The sequence below is a fragment of the Trematomus bernacchii genome, unplaced genomic scaffold, assembly GCF_902827165.1.
Source record: "Trematomus bernacchii unplaced genomic scaffold, fTreBer1.1, whole genome shotgun sequence".
Lineage (NCBI taxonomy): Eukaryota > Metazoa > Chordata > Actinopteri > Perciformes > Nototheniidae > Trematomus > Trematomus bernacchii.
Window position 1 is genome coordinate 9,614,737 of NW_022987648.1, and position 23,720 is coordinate 9,638,456.

The window sequence follows — 23,720 nt, forward strand, 5'->3', positions numbered from 1 at the left end:
TATTTACTGGCAGCAAATTCATGCAGGTGGAGCCATGTAACAGAAAAATAATCCTGACAATATATAAAGGTCACACCAAGATAAAAATGTGCATTTCTTCTTTCACAGTGTCTGGGGAGAAAGAAAATGTAATACAGGAATGTTTCTCTTTTAGTCTAGTGCCTGAGATCCAATCTAGAGGAGGATCTCTTTGTTTGTAGTCAGTTATTGTGATTTCAGAATCCTTTTGTCTCCCTATTTTGTATGCAGACTCCCAGCAGAAAGCATAGAGCCTGGCACATTCCTGCGTCAAGAGATTGCACCTCTTGTATCTCCCTCAGGCTAGAGGATCAGCTGTCCATGACGTCCTTCTTAACCTTTAGGTGGCGTCTGTAATGATTTGGATTCTAAACATGTAATGGCATGAAGCAAAATATGTTAACGACCCTTCATAGTTGGTTAAATATGCTAACAAACGGAGTATTGGGCAGCACTGACTGTAGCTCAAAACTAATTTCCACTACAAGCCCTACCTACCTCTTTAATGAAGCGATACTGGTAGACTGTGTCCTCCGAGGGCAGTGGCACTGTGAACTGTTTGGCTGGAGCCTCCACGGTGGCCAGGATGCCATGGAGAGTGCAGGTCTCCTCACTCAAAGGGCCGCTCAGTACCTCCCTGACCACGGCGTCAAACTTGACCCGTCCTGGATCATCACAGCTGGCACCCACTGACCACACCAGGCAAAACACGAAGATTCCCTGTTGAAAAGGAAAGGACAAACGCATGTATATCAAGTGGTCCATGACAGCAGTTATGGAAAAAACAACAATCATTGGTGACAGTTAAAGAAGAATTTTACCTAAGTACAAGTATATATGGCAACTCGTTTTAGGTTTAGGTTTAAAATGGTACACTGGCTTGCTATTGCATACCATTTTAGGTTCTTGCATCACATTTATGACAAGCCATCAGACAAACACAGTGTACAGGAGTTCAAGTATTTGTAAGCTAAATTACATTAAGAAAAATAACTTGAGTTGCGTGCCATATCACTTTCTTTCCAGCCTCATGTTTCTCTATATTAATCTTGATATCAATATTTTTCAAGGTTATGCTCGTATAGTAAAAAATATATGTAAATAGATACTATTATACTGTCAAAACATCAAAAATCCTAGTGCAAAGATGTTTGCCGTCAAAAGCAATGTACAGATTACTTTGAGACAAACACCAGAATCCACAAAGGAGCAACGTATTTGTTGGAAAAGAAACCCAGCAGGAATACTGCAGGAATTTGAAATGGCCCATCACGAGGCTTAGCGGCCTCATGATGGCTCCTGCTGTTAGGAGGCTGATTAATTCAACACTGCGATAATGACTGGCTGAGAAACATGGGAGCGAGGGTTGAAAGGCATTCATCAGCGCGCCACATGGGGATAATAGCACTGCTTCCACAAGACAGGATTCAGAGACAAAAAAAATCAATTGGAACTCAGGCAGGGGGCAGAGGAAAGGGCTCATCTTCTCAAACTTTTCCTAATCCTGTGCGGAGGTAGAATGCGTAAAAGGAAAACGGCAAGCTTTCTGGTCATTACTGAATCTGAGTTTACTGTTTCCTAAAATAAATGTGGATGTGTTTTTAAAGAGCAATGCAAGAGCCAATAACTCAGTTCATTATTTTTATTTTAGTTCTCAAATTGAGCTGTGAACTTCTTGTTTTGATTAAAAGATGTTGAGTTTATTGGAGTCTGAATGAAGCTGAAAATAACAAAATGTATCTAAACATATGAGAGATGTGTCCAATTCTCCCTTTCAATTAGTATTACCTCAGAACATAATGGACATTGTTAGTTTCTCTTCCATTTAACAAGTATGTTTTTTTATGTCTTTCAAAAAGACAATTTTCTCTACTTCGGCTGTGTGTGATTTAGACATTGGCACCGTGGATGTATTAAGAAAACTGTAAACAAGTTCATGGGTGGGTCCTGGTTTATTCTTATAAGCAATGCTCAATGGTGCCTGAAGCTTCCACTGGGAAGTAAATTCAGCTTCAACAGCAGCTTGATTTACACAATATGGAAACTGGCAATTTGCTTTCCTATCGATTGATATATGGTTCATGCAGTTTAGTTTTGCAGTGTATCTGGTCCAAGGGGCTATTGTAAGTCCCTTTCATGATAGAGAGCTGTCTTTTCTCCTGCTATTAATCCTAGCAAACCACAGATTTGAGTCACTCAGACAGTCTTAGAGGTCACCAGGGGACTAGCAGGCCAATACTGAGGGAATGTATTGAACACATCAACAGTCAAATGAGCCAGAATACTCTTTAATTAAACAAAGACAAAACTGAGGAGGTTTATTTTATGAATAATATTTTTGGTTTAAAGTCAGCACTAAGCCTCAAACGGCAATGTTGAATACAACGGAGCAGGACGGAAACTTGGTATGATCATGGACTGAATTTCAACTGCCACATTATAGATAATTACCAAGTAAGCCTACAATCACCTTAAGAATATAAAGGATTAAAGGATTTACTTCTTGGCAGGATTTGAGGAACTTGTCCGTTTTCTTCGGTAGACTCGACTACTGTAACAGTGTCTCACAAAAAAATCTGTTAGAAGTCTGTCGCTGATTCAGTGTGCTGCTGCTGGAGTCTTCACTAACACCAAGAAAATGGATCACATCAATCCAGTTCTGAGGACTTTTTGTTTGTCAAACTATTGATTTGGTTTGTTTATAAAGATTGACATGGTTTAAGACAAAATACATTTCAGATTTTCGGCTACATTAATACACCCAGAAGGCTCAGGTCATCTGGGAAACTGATCATTAGGAAGCAGCGTCCATCTATCTATTTATCTATGTTTAACTGTGTTTTAATTACCTTTGGTATGTTTCTTTTGCATTTTGTCTCTGTTTTTTTATGTAGTTCTTGAAGTCTTGAATATATTTTTGGTATTTCTTCGCAGTTGTGGTTTGATTTTTTTTTAATGACACTATATCACATCGACTCATTTTGCAGGGAGGCTGAATCAAGTGTCATACGAGAGGATTTTTAACATTCAGATCTGAATGTTGTTGGACTTCTTTTGGGGCATTTGGCTTGTCCAAATAACCCATCATGATAGTTTTGTGATGCTGTAGCCACTCTTGGGATTATAATATATAATTAATATAATATTAACTTAAAGTCTGTTATTGTTAAGGATATTAGAGTAATAATAAGTAGCAGTAGTAGAAGTGGGTGTGTCCACAAACCTCCAACCAGGAGCAAACATCGTTTTCATGCATGCTCTTCATCTTTGCTTCATCATGGAACTCATCCATCATACAGTCCATCAGATTCATCAGGGACTTCACTAGATTGGTGTCAGAGGTCGGGGACAGCTCCTGGAAAAGAAACAAACGTTCAAACTCAAAGAGAAGAGATTCAGAAACCTAAACTATTTCAAAACCATGATATTTCCCTATACCTTGCAGAGAAGAAAGCACATTTATCAATGTGACATTTATGCATTTTTGTAGATGGCAAGAGAACATTTAAATGTTTTGGAGTAATAAAAAGCTGTACAACAAACAGTATTCCCTGAGGATGTTTCAGCACCTTGGTGGCCTTTCGAATGAGCAGAAGGCAGGCTGGCAGTATGCGGTCGAAAAGGCCAGTGATGAGCTCTTTGTGCGCTGCATTGACTGTGGCGGGCAGGGTATTGAACCAGGACAGCATAAGGGGCCGCCAGCCCAGCATATGAGGCTCCATGTAGATCATACCACAGCGAGACACCTGTTGTAAAACAAAAAACATCTGAAAAAACACATCTAAACCACTGGTACTCAACATAAAGAACAATCAATTGCAGTACACAACTATCAGACCAGTAATGAGAATTACAAAAGGATCATTATCAGTAAGGTATTGGATGCATTACGGTAAATTATGTGTGGACAAGCAGTGCGGTGCAGGTGAGCATTCTTGAGGCAATTTAATTAGTTAACTTAGGTTTAGTAGCAGGGCCAGGCTTCAACCACACCTCTAAACACCTGCTAAACTACTCATTACAGTCAACAAATCCGGCCTCGTTTGTTCCCAATTTGAAAACCTAGCCTCACTTTTCCTCCCAATTATCCATTCCCCTTCCTAGACCATCTTTACCCACTCCTCTTCATTCTTTCTTACAACCTCAATTCATTCCTCCATACCTCTCTATATCCCTTGATCCCTCCCTCCCGACATCTCTTCAACCCTTTAACTCTCCCTCCCTAGTTCTACTTTCATCCCTTACTTCCTACATCCCTTCCTCTTTACATCCATTAATCCATTCATCCCTCCCTCCCGAAATCCCTTCGACCGTCGCCCCTCCCTCCTGACTCTAACATTCATCATTCCCTCTTTACATTCCTTCAACCCATTCATCTCTTCCATTTGGCATCCCTTGACCATTCATCTCTCCCTATCTACATCTCTTCGACACTTGATCCCTCCCTCTTTACATCTTTTCAACCATTCATTCATTCCTCCCACACTAGATCTCTTCGACCCTTTAACTCTCCATCCCTAGTTCCCTTAACCTGTTAAGCCCTGAGCCTGTTTTTCAGGTTTCAGGCTAGAAAATGACATGCCCAGAACAAATGACTATAGCTTCACTTCTAAAAGGGGTACATTAATTGTCTTTTTTCTCAAAGTAATGATAAACCTGTGAGTTGGATGTAGAAAAGTCAGAATCAATATAGATGTTTTTATTTTAAAGGAAATTCAGATTGAACATAGTAAAAAAATGCAAATGATAGTTTCCGTCTAAAAAAACCCCATTACTTATAGTGAAAACCACCCTTGAATGATGGAATAGTAGACTAAAAGCTTTAGGAATCCAAACTATAACATATAATAAGTACCCTGTATCAAGATTGATGCAAAACAAGTGACATTTGACCTTTTTAGAGAGGTTTAGAAAAAAAAACCACCTCTGGGGTCATTTGGGTGTATTTGCCATATCTCTGGAACCCATTGGTCGATTTTGGTGATTGACACCTCTTTTGAACCGTTAGAGCCAATAGAATCTAGGAGAAGTTCCTAAATCCACCTACACATTACCATTGAGGAGTGAGAGTGATGCGCACGCAGTTTGCCCAAACCGAAAGCTATGTTACGCTCGGAAAACTGAAAATTGAAAACTAGGCTTATTGCCATAAATATGATGATGGATTATCAGTAATCATTTCAAAGTGACACAGAGACATTGGATTAACCTTCAGCAGCGTTTATATGGGTTTTAATGCCCTTGAACACAACTTTTGATCAGAAAACAGCAAAGGTAAGACGTATTTGCCGTTTTGGCTACGTAAAGTGAAGTTGTGTGTTGTTTTTGATGGCTTTCGCTCCCGCGAGTTTTGGTTGCACAGTGGTGATACTTATACCATTGGAATCTGTGGAATCTCAGTTTCCATATGATATCGAGTTTGTGCAGATCCGATGAAGTATAATCTATTTCTACCGTGAGTTATGTGCTAAGTGCATTAGCACTCTTTCGCTTAGTGCTAATTCAGAGGCTCGGTGTTAGACTTATGTTTTGTTTCGGTAAAAATTGTTCATATCGTCAGGTAGCTGAGTTTCTTCCCGTTAAGTGGGTATGACACATTAATAGGTTGTTCAATGTTAAGAAGCCCTCAGACGCTGTTTCTTGCAATACGTTGCTTGTTGCCCCGGGGGGGGGGGGCTCCCGGGCTTAACAGGTTAATCCATTTATCCCTTCCTTCATACATCCCTTTATTTCTCCCTCGCTAAATCCATTCATCCCTCACACCTAACAACCCCTTCGACCGTGCGTCCTTCCCTCTTGACATCCCTTCATCCCTTCCTATCTTCATCCATTTGACCTTTTATCCTTCCTTCCTTACATCCCTTCAACCATTCATCTCTCACTTGCAACATTCATTGGTGATTCATCCCTCCCTATCTACATCCCTTTGACTGTTCCTCCATCCCTCCTCCATCCCTCCCCACATCCCTTCTTCCATTCCTCCGACCCGCCCTTCATCCCTCACTCCCTTTATCCCTTCATCCTTACATCCCTCCCTACATCCCTTCTACCCTTTATAACTCTTTCCCTACATTTGTATTGACGTTTCATCCCTCCCTCCCTCCCCATATCCCTTCATCCTTTCCTCCCTACATCCCTTTGACCCTTTATCCCTCCCTCCCTAAATCCCTTCATCCTCTCTCACCTTATCTCTTTCTATGGAATCTGTTTAATATTTGTGTGCCCTATTCTAGGTACAGTCTGGGGGCTTTATTCAAATTGGGCAGGAACACGTCTGAAATGGATCCCCCAACCTGAGTTTCACCTTCAGTTCGACCTTCAGACAGACATCCCTGATCCTTTTTCCCCTCTTCCCCTTACATTCATCAGGGCTCAACATTTGATACCTCCTTCAATGCAATCTTAAACTAACATGTTGTTTTGACATAGTCCTTGCTTGACATTGTAACATGTATAGATTTCAACAAAATAGTTACACTATATTTTGTATACTGGTACATTCTGTAAATGAGGGTGTGCTGATACCATCTCTAATGAATTCCAGATGACTATATTACAACCTTTCTTAAAGAGAAGCTTTTAATGAGATCCCGTAGCACCATAGGAATAGCTTCAGGAAGGAATAAGAACAAAGAATAAAGATGAGCTGAGATGGGATAAGATATAATGTATGAGCTGAAGCTGAAAGAGATGTGCAGATGTGACAGGAGAAAAAAGAAGAAAAGAAGAAGAGTGAAGTTTTAAAATGAAGGGGGAGAAAAATAACTCTCATAGACGAAGTGAGAAAGAGATGGGGAAAAAAAGAGGAAAAAAAAGTTTTTTTGAAGAGTGCACAAAAGGGATCCATCACAGAATGGGGGGAGTCCACTGTGATCAAAAATGTTTATGCCTCTGTATTCAGCATGATGAAAGGAACAGATGCAGGCTATAGAAAACAGACGTCTGTTTAGTAAGAAGAGTAGAGCAGAGGAGATTCAACGGTATCCTCTCAAGGCATCTATGTATAGCAATCACGAGCCTTTGTTACTGCCTGACAACAAAGAACCATATGGAAAGAAGATTTACAAAAACAATCTTTTGTGAACTATGAAAGAGTGGATTGCCGTTTATTTCAAAAGGATTTAAAAAGGTGAGTCAACCCTGTGATCTCTTTGTTAGCAAAGATTTGAGTTAATTTATCAAAGAGTGTTGAATATTATAGAAGTTAAGACCTCTTGGTAAATGTTATCATTGGCTATAAAAAGAAGTGGCTTGTGCTTAGAACACTTTTCACTTAATCAAAGACTTGTCCCAGTAAAATTAACTGTACTGCAAAAGGAACTAGACTATTACAAATCTGAGAAAACAGGGGAAATGATCAACTGAAACAAAGAAGACATATTTGCATGCTGCCTAGCTTAAATTAGATATGAAAGGAGGGGAAACAAAAAGGTGTAGAGACAGGGAAAATGGGGAGGAATGTATTATGTTGGGGAAAATGAGGTGAACAGCTGGCAGATCATTTCGATAGCCTGTATTTTGGAGCTGCAAACATATTTGCTCGTACCGAGTACTGCATTTTTCATCATTTTTGCTGATGGAATTGACTCCTCTTCCTCCACAATATATATATATTGCAGGTTATTTATTGCTGCCTGGCAAATACCTGTTAAATACATTATTAGTAGCCAGCAAGAAAGCTTTAACAGGAAAATCGAGACAGGTCAAAACGACTGCCTGGAAAGATGTTCTGATTTAAATTTGAAGAGACATACATTTTTGCTACTTCTATGAATTTAATGAATTTGTGCAATACTATGTTTATTTAGACAGGATGATTATTGATGTGTTACTATATAAACTTTATCAATATAATGATTGTATGAATGCAAAGGTGACCACTCGTTTATTATACTAGTTTTTTTTGTATTGCATTTCAATGCTCCTTTAAAGTTTAAAGGATAAAAAAGAGGGGGAATGTAATTTCTCTTGGTCAGGACTTGAACTGCTGGGATGGTTGAATGCATGTGTTATGAAAGCAGTCTAAAACGTGGTAAGTGGTTTTCAATTGTGTTCTTCAACTGTCTAAGCTTAAAGGTGGGGTATGTCATTTTGGAGAAACCAGCTCGAGTGCGCTAGAATTTGAAAATACACAACCGGAAAAAATCTGCCACTTCCTTACAGAGCCCCTCCTCCAACACACATGACCAATGAGGGCACGAGATAAGTTTGTGCACAGATGGAAGGCTGACAGGCAGGTAGGCCATCCAGTTATTTTAGCCGGGCCGGCTAAAATTATTGGTCGTGCTTTTTACAGCGCTACGGCTTCCACAGATTACATTTTTTTATGTATTTATTGTCAAAGCATTTAATATATTCATTGCTATCGGGATGTTAAGAGCATTCCATGGAATATAACAAAAAGTGTTTCTGAAATAAATTGCATACCCCACATTTAATAGCATAGTAGCATAAGTTCAAGGGGCCCTTTTTTGCTTTTTGGGGTTTTCCCTTTCCCGTATAGTGTTATAGGTGTTGGTGCAGGTAAATGGTCTGCAAAGGCTGAAATCCCAAAGTTCCCTAACCCTAACCCTAACCCTATCCACTCAAACCCATTGTACGTTAGGGGTGTAACGGTATCCGTATTCGTTCCGAACCGTCACGGTTCGGACGTCACGGTTCGGACGTCACGGTTCAGCACATGCAGTCACACCACGAATACGCCTTTTTTTATGAGTGGGAAAAAAGTCTGTCACTGACTCAGGGCAGTATCCATTACACTATATATAATCCAGGGGGCGGTATTGCGCCTAAAAGCTGTTTGCCAGCCGCCCTTAAACAACAAATGAAGAACAAGAAGAAAACACAACAAAACGAACAAAATACAAGAAGAAGAAAAGTTAGTATTGCGAGTTCAGATAACTCACAGGAGCTCGAAGACCCACCTGCTTCTTTTAAATCAGCTGTGTGGGAACATTTCGGGTTCCCTGTGGACTACAACAACGATGGAGTACGAGTGGTGGATCGGACGAGGACGGTGTGTCGGCGTTGTTAGACAGCGGTGCGGTATGCTAATGGTAATGCTAACACACGCCACACATGCTAAATCATATCTGAAGGCATCACCCAGATTTGCCAATCACCGGAGCCCGGCAAAAGACAACAGCAGTTCAACAGCTTATCCCCGCTGTTTTTAAGTTTTTAAGAAGACCAAAAGAAATAACGGAAGCTATTGGCATATATATATTTCAACGGCAATGCGCCCTTGAAACACTTTCTTATTATTTATTTTGTAATATTTTCAAGACATTCTTTTTAGTTTTACAGCTTGATGAAACCTTTTTGTTTGACATCAGCCATTATAGATAATATGGCCATCTGAGTGTGTGTGGTACTGTTTGTGGTTTGTTTTGAACTTTGAAATACAGCTAATTATTCAAAATGTTAGAGTTCCTTATTTTTATACTGAAACTTGCACTACTGTTCAAAAATAAATAACAACAAACCTGGAATTATGCATTTGGGACTTTTTTTTGCTTTTTCTTGTTGTACCGAACACATACCGAACCGTGACCCCCAAACCAAGGTACGTACCGAACCGTGAATTCTGTGAACCGTTACACCCCTATTGTACGTGATAGGTTAAGTGGCGGGACAACTCTAAGCGAACCAACCAATCAACAGTCAGGCAAGCAGGCAGTTTGAGAAAAATAAAGCACTTTTTGAACATTAAAACATGAGAACATGTCACAGTAGAGGCTCAAAATACAAATATAAACCTGAAAATGAGCATAATAGGGCCCCTTTAATGAAGATTAAGCAAAGATTAAATGTGATCTACTAATACTGAGCAGAGGATATAAAGATAAAACCCACACATACTTTGTACAATTGTACCTTTTGTGACAAAAATAAAAAAAGACAGCAACAGGGCATGACCACTGAGGTGAATACTGGAGAGTAGGTGTAATAAAGACAGGCATGAAGGGAAATGAAAGCCTTTGTGTAAATGGAAAGATACTGTAATGAGATGATGTGGGTGAGAAGAAAAATATGGCCATAACCATTGCAGCAGAATATTACAGCAAGAAAACAGCAGTACACAATCAAAAATTGTGTTTCTAAATGAGAACAGTAAGTAATCCATCCTCCACCATATCTTTAGATTGGACAACATCACTGCTATAAAATGGAAAAGCATGATACTCTGTCATGCAAACCTTAATCAAAAGTAAAGGTGTTTCTCACCGTGGCAGGCGACGCCACCTCCAGGTCCATGGGCTCAAAGATGAGGCTCATTTGCGGTGACATCTGAATGATCTCGCCGCTCATCAGACACAGCTTCTTGTTGTCGTCGAGCACCGTGTTCATGTTCTCGATCCACACCGCATCCACCGGGCCGTCAAAGATAAGCCATTTTCTGTCGGGGCTCTGAGAGAAGCAAGAAAAAAATAATTTCTTACACCTTGAAGGAACATTTTCATTTATATCACAATTACATGTGCTATTACATGCTCGACATAGCTGGCTTTATATGGGAATACGTTTCAGGATTTATTCCATATTGTAGATATCGGACATCAGTATTCTTCACTACTTGAATTAGTTAAAGCCAATATGAATATTTGATAACTTGTGTGATTGTAAGTTGACTTGTTAAGTAGTGGGGCTTAAAATGTTTACTAGTTAAATTAACAGTGAAGTGCCACAACGATCAAACATGTCAACTAATATAATTTTTTCACATCACTAGAACTATATAGGTCAATAAAATGTTTGCCTTGATTAGTTAACAAGTAGGAGGAAGTGTGGGTAATTATCTTAACAGTACGGTCCACATGACCAACTAGTTGAATTAGAGGACATTTTGGCCATTACTTATAAGGTCACAATTGACCCCAACTAGTTAGGAGAAAATGTAATGAACCAGTTTAAAAATGAACCCAACAGGTGTAACTATTAGACATTTTAGCGCAGCAGTTGTGGAAGAAGTACTTTTATTAGGTAAGTATACAACCCTGTAGAATTACTTTGTTACAAGTAAAAGTCTAGAATTCTAAATGTAGCTAAAGTCAAAGTCAAAGCATCAACATATTCTTAAAGTACCAAAACAAGTACGTTCTATGAAGAATGGAGATTTCCGGGTATATACTAATTATGTTATATACATGTAGAGAGTAAAAAGTACCATATTTGCTTCAATAATGTAGTGGAGTAGAGGTTTAAAGCACCATACAATTTAAAACGTGAGCACTTTGACACTTGACTCATCAAGGATTTGGAATAAAGTTTAGCTGGCTTTCCACAGCCTTTGGAGTTTAACAGATGGAAGAAGGCTCTAGCAGACAGACAGATGGACGGACCTTTAAACCCTGGGGTGGCTTTTCACTTCAAGTAAAAGACAGGCTGAATATACAGAAGGTTGGCCCCCGCAGTGGTAGAATATACAACATTTCTGAAGTACTCATGGAGCTTCAAAGTACAAAAAATAACTTGTTTTTATATCCTTTAATAATATGCACACACTATATTCATTTATTGCACAAACACAAATCCCTGTGCAGACTTCCAAGGTCATGGAAGAACTCCTAAGCATTGTAGTGAAAGAATGTCTGCAAAAACGAATGAAATTAGCACCCAGACTGGCATAATGGATGTTGACAACAAGCGTCAGATCTCCAGTTAAATGGGCTGGCAGGAGCTGTGCTTTAAATTGATTTGTTGTAATATAAACAAATGGAAGATGCCTGTGTTGGGGCCATCTGGTGCTTGTGAGGGAAGTGAGTATACTGTAATGTAATGATCTGACAGAGCGTTGGCACTGGGGAAAAAACAAACCTCATTGTATGCGCGGTGAGTTTAACACACAGCACTGCTGCTGATTCCAGATTAGCACAGTAAAAATTAGGTTTAGTAAAATGTGATGCGAGGAACAAAAAGGAACACTCGCCCAGAGGAAAACTACTTTCTAAACTGAATTAAAACAAGCCGCTTTCTCGTTTTCTATTTTCATTGCATCAGTGTGTACTGCCTCGGCCGTCACATCCAATCCCAACAGTCCTTATTCATTGACAACAATAATGAGACATTTGTAAAATGACAACTACATATACGGAGCCAATTTTTTTAATGACATGTTCATTTGGAATCAATGTGAGAATAGAGCGAACAAATGATTTTCCATTATGACGTGCCTTCACTGCCATCATGTAAAATGCTTGCCCATGTGTGTCTTTTTTTATTTGTTTACCCTGTCGAGGAAGACTCTCTTTCTACCAGCCTGAAATGAATTGTAATGTCAGGCCTTTTGTATGATGATCCGACTTAAACTCTGAAGACTGAGTAGACGATAACGGATGTAATTACCTTCTTCTTATTGCACAGCTTTATGCAACATCCAACATGTGTTGCACCACATTCAAATGTATTACAACATGACTAACCCTTGTGCCGCACTTTAAAAAGAGAGTACAACAATGTCAAAATCTTAAAACTGTTACGCATTTATATATTTATATAATTTTCCACATTTACTTTTTACCACTTAACTAACAAATACTCATTTCTTTTTAGAATTTGTTTGTACTTTGTGCCTCTACTGTGACATGTTTACATGCTTTAATATGAAAAAAGTGCTTAATTTTCATACTGCCTGTGCTACAGCACCTCTTTTCACCCTCTGTCTGAAACCAGAGCCCAGTCTGCATTCAGAGTTAAACTGATAACTCATATCCAACTATTTTAGCATAGAAGTGTAGCAATATCCACACAAATATAACACAGTAGGGACAATTTATAAATAGAATAGGTAGAGATACAATATGACATCCAGTATTGGTCAATCCAAAACATTTATTAGCAGTAATGACAGTTTGGATCATGGTGTCACATTTGTAGCCTAAAATGTTCATATAGTAGCCAATTGTTTTATACCCAAATCATTTTTACGTTTGGGATATGTTAAGGTTGTTTTGTTCCTCTATTCATCATTCATTCTAACCCACTAACAGACGCACATGTATTTAAAATAATGATGATGCCTTTTCGAGTCAAAGTAATTGCTTTGTTAAAAAACATGTTTTTAATTAATGACCCCATAATTGTCAGAGGAAATGTCAATATTTATATATATTGTGTTTGGAACATAGAGTTTGACTAGCTGACACAGGAGCATCAGAATCTCCTGTATGATGTCAGAAGCCCAGTTTGACATATCAGAATACTAGAAGCTCACATCAAACTGTGACCCAGCTGTTCCTCAACGACAGCTGGAGGTGTGATAGACACTTCACTGCATGAGACAACATCTTTAGATAATGTTTACGTCCCCCCTACAGCTGAACTTCTTTTACTGAGACAAATTCTGCCACGTTTGAGGGAATACTGTATTTGTCATTGTCATTTTTAGATGAAAAATACGTCAAAATATAGTTAATTGTTATGTTTAATCCTATTTTAGACAATAATCTGGAGTTCCGGCAACATGTAACATCAACAACACATGTACTACTAACAAAGAAGAGAAGGCACGACATGGCTTATTACTTAGCTCAATAACAAAATTATGTGCTACGTTATTTTTTACCCCTTTATTCAAGATTTTCTAGCCCAAAGCACCTTTTAACTTACCCAAGGCAAACGAGCAGTCCATATTGTTTAGCTAAAGTGTTGTGCATGAGCTAAATATCAGCTCTCAGAGGAGCTCTGTGTGTTTTGTTGGCAGCCTGTATAAACAGAGAGCAGTTTCCCTGGCATAGACCAGAGGCCTGTACTACGAAGCCGGATTTCTGGTCCTACGACGCTGGTTCTCTTTTTAGCAGGCTAGATCTCCATGGTAACTTATGCTGAGTGGCTAACCTGCTCCGGAGCAGGTTAGGTTGCAGGCTAAGAGATCAACTCAGTGAAAGCACCGCCTGCTGACCAATCAGAGCTCCATGTGCGGAGTTTAAAGCGATCAAGTCATATTACAGGATAGAGGAAGTACAGAAAAACTGCCGTTGCAGGAAAGACGGCCGGCAAAAATCAACTGACTGTGTGAACGTGAATATTTATAGAATATCCCCTCCCATCTTCAGAGCAATCTGACTATTATAACATTAGCGTTAAGAAAGCTTACTTAAATATCTGCCACAACATAAGTAACCGGATCAGAATAACATTAAGTACAGTCCGCGGCACTGTGAGTGCAGACGTCGATGTGTCCCATTATCATTCATATCATATCACATCATAATGTATCATATATTTCCTTATTTGAGCCGTATCTGGCCGTGCAACACTCACAGTGTCACATACAGTACTGTATGCAGAAGTATTATTTTAAGCAACACATTAAGTTGACGAAACACTCGAGTCAAATGTAATTAAAGTCAGATCCACTCGTGTTTTAGACGGGGCAGCAGTGATATCATAAACTTGTTAATGTACGCATTCAAACGCTTTTTCTTTTACCAGCTGTATTCACCTTGCAGGTGCAGCTATGTGGCTTTTATCCTGGATAAAGTGTTTAAGTCATGGATGTTTAAAGTTTAACGTCTTCATATTTGTCTAATATTAAAGTTTACTTTTCATTCAGGAAGTATGACGCTGCGCTGTCAGTACGCTTGTCCATGTTTGTGATTGGTCGAATGCTCCAAATACCACCCCTTTCATGTGAACGCGCACCTAACTAGATAGGACACGGTTGGCTTGAGCGATCCACTTGATAACCAGCATCGTAGTACAGCTTAGCGAGAGCGCGTATGTTTTGGATTGGGCCAACCGGCTAACTCAAACATATCCAGGTTAGGTTGAACCAGCTTCGTAGTACAGGCCTCAGGAGAAATGAAATCCCTCATCAAGGACTTCTGTAGGGGCACGCCTGGCTAAGGGGCCCAAATGTAAGGGCCCTATCCTGGCCTTCACCTGCAAATGATTAGGCAAAAAGACTTGTACCAACCTTGAAGAGTCTCACAATGTCTCTGAAAATATTGCCAAACTGTTGTTGTTGTAGCTGACCGGGAACCTACAAGCGGCTCAGCATAGTGTGAATGACTACCAAACAAACTCGCTTTTTGTGCTAATCACAGCATGAACAGCGGTGGGACGCAACACAATTTGTGGTTGTGCATTATGGTAACTCAATACGCCATGGATTCTTGAAAAACCCCAAAACATGTTCCCTTCTTTGAGCAGATTAAACAACATTGTAAAATTTTTCCCAACTGGATTTGGGCACAAAATCATAGTTTCAGTCAAGGTTAACATTTACGCTAGTATTGAGGAAAATAAATGGTATTAAGTACATGGAAAGCCATGGGATCCAATAGGGAGATGTAACATCGGTTGGTTATTTGTCTCTATATCAGTGTTTGTGAAATATCATGCAAATATGTAAATTTGACCACATTGTGCAATTATACTGGATTTGGAGGGCTCTGTATACAAAAGAGGAACAGGCGGTGTGTGACTAACCCTGCACGGATCCAGGATGATGACATGTTAATCTTCATGAGGGTCTGAAGGAGCATGTAGATACATCTGCATGCTCCTGCATTAGTTAGACAATACTTTGTGTGTTTGACTCTGAGGAGCCATTTTACCTGGGAGGAAGCAAAGGATTTGTAGCTGATGGCGAGGATGCCGTCGGACCACTCGTGAGAGATGGGGTCGAAGTTGCCGTACAGCTGGCCCATGGTGATGGATTTGGGATTAATAACAGTGATCTGCACCTGGTTCTCATCCATCAAACCCTGGTTTAACAGCAACATACATACAAGCACACAACAGAAATACAGATTAGGCCAATACATAGTGTATCAACTCAAGAAAAAAGGACAGAAAGGCCAACAGTATATTCGATATTCTATTTTTAAATTAAAAGAAATTAAGAGATTTAATAACCGAGATTAAAGTCACACATTTACAAGCAAAGAACCTTTCAAGGACACATTTCCATAGAAACCTTTAATTAAATGAATTTATAAGACCCCTAATTGCCTGCCACTGAACGCTGTTAAGTAGTTCAGTGTTTTTTCTATGTGTAATTTGTAAACTGCTTTTTTTTTTTTACGTCTAGCAGTTTGTTCAATGTCTGTTTTTATGTTTTTATTTTGAAACATTACGGTGCTGTCTTGGCTAGGACCCCTTTTCGCAAGAGTTTCTGAATCTCAAAAGAAATACTCCTGGTTTAATGGAGGTTTAAAAAGTAATGATTAAAAATAATCTGGACTTTGGAGAGACATTGCTGTGAATTGGGCGTATTAGGAATAAAACAACTGATTTGAGATAAGATATGAACTATCTCATCAGAAACTACAACGCAATGGCTAGATGAGGTGGGATACACATGAAAAACACAAAAGATTCCCAGTATTTTTTTTATTGACTTTTCTCTTATAGCTCTGTCTATGATAATAAGTGAGTTACATTTACTGCTTACACCTTGGTTTTCTTCTCAGAATATTATCCCCTCACGCTACAATAGCCCTTATACATAGTGTACACATACAAAAATACACATGACAATTCTTTACTTCACACACAAAGAAGAAGCAAAATAAATCTCGACAGGCCATGCATTTCACCAACTTGTCTCCACCAGGATCCACAAACTGTTTAGAAGCTGTCTGACAAGACTTCTGCTAACTGAGGAACAAAAGCAAAAAGGCAACAAACGGCTTGCAAGACAATGTGTCACATTGAGTTAGAAACTATGAGAAAAACAAGCAGCCGAATAAAAGAACAACAAACCAGGAGAGAAAGGGGAAGTGGAGGGGGGGTTAGACATGATCAGTGGATGTGCAGCAACAGCGCTGACGATGATAGATGTGGCGTTCCCAGTCGCTCCATCAGCGGGCCTTCATCTGTCTCAGTGGTGGGATGCCTCTCAGCCCCCTCAGCCTCTCAGCCATGTAAATACAACAAGCCAGTTCTGCTCCTCTCCCTGAGATCGATAACTACTAAACAAAGACTACAGCGCTGACAAATTGGATGGATGTGTTTACTTGTGTAGCTCAGATAAGCCTTGGATATTGAGTGTATCACATATTTTTACTTGACGTTGAAAGTTTCTATTATCATTTTGTTTTACTGATCGAGCAAGATCGTGTCCCAAGGACTTTGGAAACAACGTTTAAACTTGTGATAAAATACAATTAAAGAATGCATGGTTAACCATTTGAAAATATTGCTTTTTGTCTCAAATATTTTGACAAATTGACCAGGTTAATACCTGACAGGAACATAATGAATACATTGGACCTCAAGGACAACTACAGGAAATGCAACCAGGAGAATAAATGGGTTTAAAGAAGCTATTGATCAACAATTAGTGCCACGTAAGGAGTCATGAATTATAGCAGGCTGATAAAAAACTTGCGGCCACTTTTCTCCACTCGTGCTGACATGATCCTAATGAATAATTCCCAATTTCTTAGCAGTTAGTAAATCCAGCTTTTATTCTCTTAATAATTTTTTTCAACTGGTTATATTTGAAGTGGTAAAAATTGTATTTTACAACCTGGCTGCTTGTTTTTGTGTCTACAGTAAGTGGCTATTGAGGACAGTGATATCATTCCAGGATTGAAGGAGAGGGCTGAAGCCAGAAGCTGCAACACGTGAGCAATGTGTTCCTGTGCGTATTTAATGCATGTCCACCATAAGTGCTTGTTTTTTGCCACTAAGAGGCTCAAATTGTTATTAAAGAGTCTGACAGCATTATGGAAAGAAAGCTAGAGAGAAATCATTGAAATGTTTTGTTTTATTTTGTTGTTAGAGTTTGTGTGTTATCGTGTCTGACCAAGTCTCGCTCTTGTTCTGAAATCACACGAGAAGTGACTTATTGTCAGAAGACAAGGGTGGAAACCTAAGTGACAGTTGGCCTAGCTTAGTGTTGACCTACAGATGTTCAATGTCCCAGCAGTACATGTAGCTGATTCTGGCAATGTGAAAGAGGCCTTACCTTTTCACAACATTTCAGAAAGATACTTTTTCTTGAAGGAAACGGTTAGACACAATACCAGGTAGTCCAGATCATGCAAAAGATAAATATAATGTATTTATTTCTCTTTAGCTTCCTTTCCATAATGTTGTCATACACTTATAAAAGCAATCTAAGCCAGTCAGTTACAAAAAAAAGATATTTTAGTGGAAGTACATATAAAGAATACAGTTGCGTGAAGCATCATGTTGAAGCCAGTTTCCCAGCAGTAGTTTGGAGCATTCTAGCTCTATACTGAACCAATTATTTTAATGTATTTCCTCCACAGGTGCCTTAAACACTAAAAAGTTACAAAATAGGTTCCAGTTTAAACACCAAGAGTACCCTTTAAACACGACATCCTACCTTTTCATAGACATCGTGAAGGGCTGCCGCCAGCACACGATAGGCGCAGGTCTTTCCTCCGAAGGGCTCGCCCACCACCATGAAGCCGTGCCTCACTATCATCATTTCAAAGATCTGTAGGATTTTCTCAGCAAAGAACTCTGTGACTTGCAGGTTCATGCGCTGGCAGTTTTCCTCGATGGCCTCTATCAGAATCTTGTAGTCTCGTGTTGGAAGCTGGACCCCCGGGAAGAGGTCAGACGTGATACCCTGAGGTGGAAAGGGAGTAAGGGAGGAATCTCGGAATGAAATGAGGAAAGTCATACAATGGAAATGGTAAATTCGTCTGTTACATTAGTTATCATAATAAAGAGGTTTTGAGTACATTTATTGCATTATGTCCGATACATAAACTCTAAGTGAGGCTAAATATTGCAATTTTTTCAAATTAAAGGTTAGTGTTTTTAAAATCAATACCGTATAACAAAACATAATATTGCAATACAGAACTGTAGTGATATTTTCTTACATCCCTAAAGTGTGGGGTAAGGACACATTCAGAAACTCATTCTCTCACACACAGACTACAGTGAACTCTTCTGAGCCAAACAGACATGAATTGTCCTTGTGCTTTGTGGCTGCGAATGAACTGAGTGGAATTAACTCGGGCTGGCATCACTCGATGTGTATCGCTCCAATAATCTGGACAGGAGGAGCTCCACTGTGTCACACCTCAAACAGCTTCAGATCATGGGACAGGAACTTGGGCAGATTGACATCAATAATGGATCTCAGCAGCAGGGTGTCTTCATTCTCTTCGGGATAAGTGAGCTACAGTGCCAAAAAACCAAGAAGAAGAGGAGAAGAATGAGATGTAATGAGAAGCAGTTGTATGGTGGAGCTTTATGAAGGAGTGTCACTGAACAAGTATGTGTGAGCAACATTACAATCATCACAGTTTTTTTATTTATTTCACCTTTATTTTACCAGGTCTCATTGAGATTCAAAATGTCTCTTTTTCAAGAGAGTCCTGACCTGTTTGAATGTAACTTAGTACATTTACTCAGGTACTGTTCTTAAGTATAATTTTGAGCTACTTGTACTTTATTTGAGTATTGAAGGGGCCCTATTATGCTCATTTTCAGATTTCATATTTGCATTTTGTTCCTCGACTGTGACATATTTCTATGCTTTAATGTTCAAAAAGCTCTTTAGTTTTCTCATACTGCCTGTGCTGCAGCACCTCTTTTCATCCTCTGTCTGAAACCAGAGCCCTGTCTGCTGTGATTGGTTAACTTGCTAGATCTGTTGTGATTGCCACAAACTGTTCTGTCTGCTGCCGTCTGGCAGGCGGTACTGCAGCATCCGGACTAAAACCACCAGACTCAGGGACAGTTTCATCCCACAGGCCATAAGACTGTTAAACACCTGAACTTTGAAACAATATCCATAACATTCATCTGGCTGCTACTTAGAAATTATTTATCTAATATGTCATATTGCAATAACTTGTATATAGACTCTTATTGCACTATTTCACTTTTTTTACTATTTTTCTTTTTGTATTTATTATTTACTTGCACTATTTTTTTCTGTTTTTCTGTTTTATTGTGTTGCACTGTTGGAGGAGCCTGTGACCTAAGATGTTCATCGTCATAACTACACTGTAGCTATGTTCATATGACCAATAAAAGCCTTGAACCTTGATTGGTCAACTGGTTAGAGATGTCCCGCCCCTATCACGTACAGTCGGTTGGATCGCTAGCCAATAGAAGAGCGAGTGTAACATAGTGATGTCACTATGTTACGGACGTAACAGTATGGGAGAGAAACTTCTTCTGGAGGGAACTTGGGGATTTTTCCTTTGCAGACCATTTACATGCACAAATACCTATGTAACACACTAATAAAAGGGAAAGAAAACGCATACTATGGCCTCTTTAAATGAGAATGTTAAGACATGAGGGATCAGAGTTTTTATCCATCACTGCCAATCAAAACCAATTGATGTAAAGAAGCGATTGATCAGCAAACAGGGGTGAAAAAAGTCTGTTTCCCAAAGCAACATTTAAAAAGGCAACATGCTTATAGTCTTAAAAAAGTTTGTCTACTTTATATAGCACTGGGTTGAAAGAAAACTCTAGCGCAAATAAACTTCTTCTGCATTAGAGGTGGAAACACATCTATTTTAAAGATGAGGCAAGACATCTAGCTTTGTGTATATTTGCATTTTAACTTGCTCAGCACTTTCATCAACATAGATTACACATAGTAAATAAATCAGGGACTGTTTTTACATTTGTCTTCTAGTTAGATGATCAAAGATTGCTCTACTTGGTGTCAAATGTGCTTACCAAAAAATAAATAACCATTAAATCATCTTAAAAAAGGTTGAAAAGAAGCATATGGGACAATTTATGCACTTATACACCAATGAACAAAATGCAGATTTGATATTTTTATAGAAATATCTTTATTTTAATTTATTTTACCTTTTATTGGCAATGTTCATTAAAGGTGGGGTAGGTAATTTTGGAGAAACCAGCTCGAGTGCGCTAGAATTTGAAAATACACAACCGGAAAAAATCTGCCACTACGGACTTACAACTTTTGCATGGCATTTAAATAAATGAACACAAACAAAACCAACAGGCGTGCGGATGTGTGCGGTCAAAAACTTTAAAACTTCTCTTACACCAATATAAATATCTTTATACTATTTGATTTATTGTTTTATTTTTTCATTGCATTCTTACTTTAACTTCTTATGTTAGTATAAATATTTGTATTGTATTTTGTAAATTTGTATTTATCATTTTATTTTTATTCTAAAATATAGCAGCTGTAATGAAACACAATTTCCCCTGGGAAAAATAAAGTATCTTGATTCTGATTCTGATTTGAACCTGAATTGTTTTGGGGGAAAATGAACCAAAAAATTGCGTCATATTAAAAAAAGTTCTGTGTGGCGATACCTTGAGGTTTCCAGCAGCAGTGAGCACAGACTTGACGGCCCTCATCCCGTAGTCGTAGTGATGCTGCATGGACAGCTGCTCCGAACAGAGGCGATATGTAGCCACGATTTTCACCGACAGGGGCCGCGCGGTCACAAAGCCACACGAGTACAGCACGATCTCTGCGATCATTGCGTAGTCTGGTACCATCATGGCCACGGTCCTGAACAGAGCCTGGAGTCAAGAAAGAAAACATTTTTTATTTGTTATGATTTATTTTAGCCATTTTTATGTAAGAGACACTTGAGTGACTGATGGTTTAAATACGGTACAGTCAATATTTTTGACATGTTACATCATTTTCATTTAATCAAAACAAAAAAAATTAAAGTTACAAAATACAAAAGAAAGGTAAACAACTGTAAAAAAAAAAGTGTCATCACAGATAATTGCATCGCTACTTACACAAGTATGTACATACTTGCCAAACACACACGATAGTGCCTTACAATGGAGGGATGCAGGGTGATTTTGTGGCTCCTCCATCTAATGTGCTCCATATTACGTGAAATTGTTTTTCTTTGTTGCCGTTAGAATGCGGATTTTCCATTTGTTATTTCAACTCCTCAATAATGTAACTCCCTCAAACCTTTATGCTCCAGAATCCCCAGTTTGGAGATCTAAAACAGCAGGGATGTCTGAGGCTGTACCTTGAGATTGTCCGGTAGCTCAGAGCGTCCAGCGTATCCGGGGTTCATGGTGATGAACACAGCGCAGGAGGGGTTCAGCCTCAGCTCGCTCCCTTCAAACTGCAGTATCTCAGCGTGGGAAGTAATTCCTGGACACATAGATACAGTATGTTTTTCATCGTCCTTTGTGCCTTTTGACTCTTATGAAGACAGTTGAACCCACTTAGTTTTGACTGCACTTGGCTAAAAAGAAGAAGAAAAAAAAGTCACTCCCACCTCGCAATCTCGATTCGTACGAAATCTGAGAAAGAGTTTGAGAAACTGTTGTATGTAAACTAAGCTTACCTTGATGATGAGATACTAAAAGTTGCATTTTATTTGTAGATTGGGTCGGAATTAGATTCTCTCTGATGACAAACACAGATACACACTGTAGTAATATTATTTAGTGACATCCGATGCAGGGGTGCTGCTTTGGCTGTGTTTTTGTTAATTGTCAGTAATTAGACACAGTGAGGTTCATTAGTTTAAGTCCTCCGTCTTTTGTATTTTTTTCTTGTTTTAAACCGAAGCCATCAGGCCCTTTGTTTTTTGTTTATCAGAGCACTGTTGTTTTGTATCCTTTTAGTTCATATATCTTTATTATACCACTAACATCTGGTCTTGTGTTGCTCCCCTATGCCTGTAACAAGCAGGGGCGTAACTCCCTCTATAAACATTCTGTCCAGGAACAAACTCCAGGTATAAAAACAACTGTGATAAAAAGGTGTCAGCGGCAGTCAAGCAAGAGAAAACCTAATAGCATTTTCAAACTTCTGTATTGGGCCAAAGAAAATCTATATCCCCCTTTTGGCTCTTGCATCTTATGACACAAGACTTTCGTTGCCCGCAGCACACACACTGGAGGACACACTGCTGTGCTGCGTTCAACAAAGCTGTGCTTGAAGTTTTGCTGGCCAGCCTACACAAATTGCCTCGGTTGCTTTTTGCAGCTCTTTGTTGTCTAAAAACTGTTTTGTATTTCACTGGTGATTCTGGGATACTGCAGGCTTTTGGATGTAAAATAAAACAGCACAAACCTCTCTGAATGGTGAGAATCTGTTGAGCCACCACAGACAGCACCTCCAAGTCGATGCGGTTAAACTCATCAAAGCAGGCCCAAGCTCCGCAGGACAAAAGGCCCTGGAGAGAGAGAGAGAGAGACACACACACACACACACACACACACACACACACACACACACACACACACACACACACACACACACACACACACACACACACACACACACACACACACACACACACACACACACACACACACACACACACACACACACACACACACACACACACACACACACAGCAGGTGGGAGGACATTTCAGCATGGCTTAAGCAAATTCAGTGTAAACAAATGGGATTTATTTTCTGCCAGTGTGACATTCGTAACATACACAAAACTATAATCACATTACAATGATCAACTACATTAGTAAGCTTTTTCTTTTTTAGAAAGGACAGATCTTAATATCCTACGGTTCTTACAACAGGAAGTTGTGAAAAGAGCAATGTACATGAGTAACTGCTTGTATATATTTTTCCTAATAAAAGGGGAACATAATTGCACTACAATGATGCATTATATTTGTAAGGTGTCTAGACACTGACACTTAAGTGTCTGTATGCCATTCTGGTACATTTCTGGAAATATGAATGGAAGGGAAATGAAGTCACTGCCTGTGTCACTTACTGTGGTGGATGGTTGGGTAAAAGAA

General features: G+C 39.2%; 1 protein-coding gene across 1 annotated transcript in view; it reads right to left on the reverse strand.

Annotated features, from left to right (window-relative positions):
* dnah7 (dynein, axonemal, heavy chain 7) overlaps positions 1 to 23,720 on the reverse strand; it is a 111,770-nt gene that overhangs the window by 52,157 nt on the left and 35,893 nt on the right. The window contains 10 exon segments of the mRNA XM_034134577.1: positions 517 to 738; positions 3,242 to 3,373; positions 3,588 to 3,764; positions 10,246 to 10,428; positions 15,579 to 15,728; positions 18,323 to 18,571; positions 19,034 to 19,132; positions 21,277 to 21,489; positions 21,966 to 22,093; positions 23,024 to 23,126. Of these exon segments, the coding sequence (XP_033990468.1) occupies positions 517 to 738; positions 3,242 to 3,373; positions 3,588 to 3,764; positions 10,246 to 10,428; positions 15,579 to 15,728; positions 18,323 to 18,571; positions 19,034 to 19,132; positions 21,277 to 21,489; positions 21,966 to 22,093; positions 23,024 to 23,126 (1,656 nt within the window).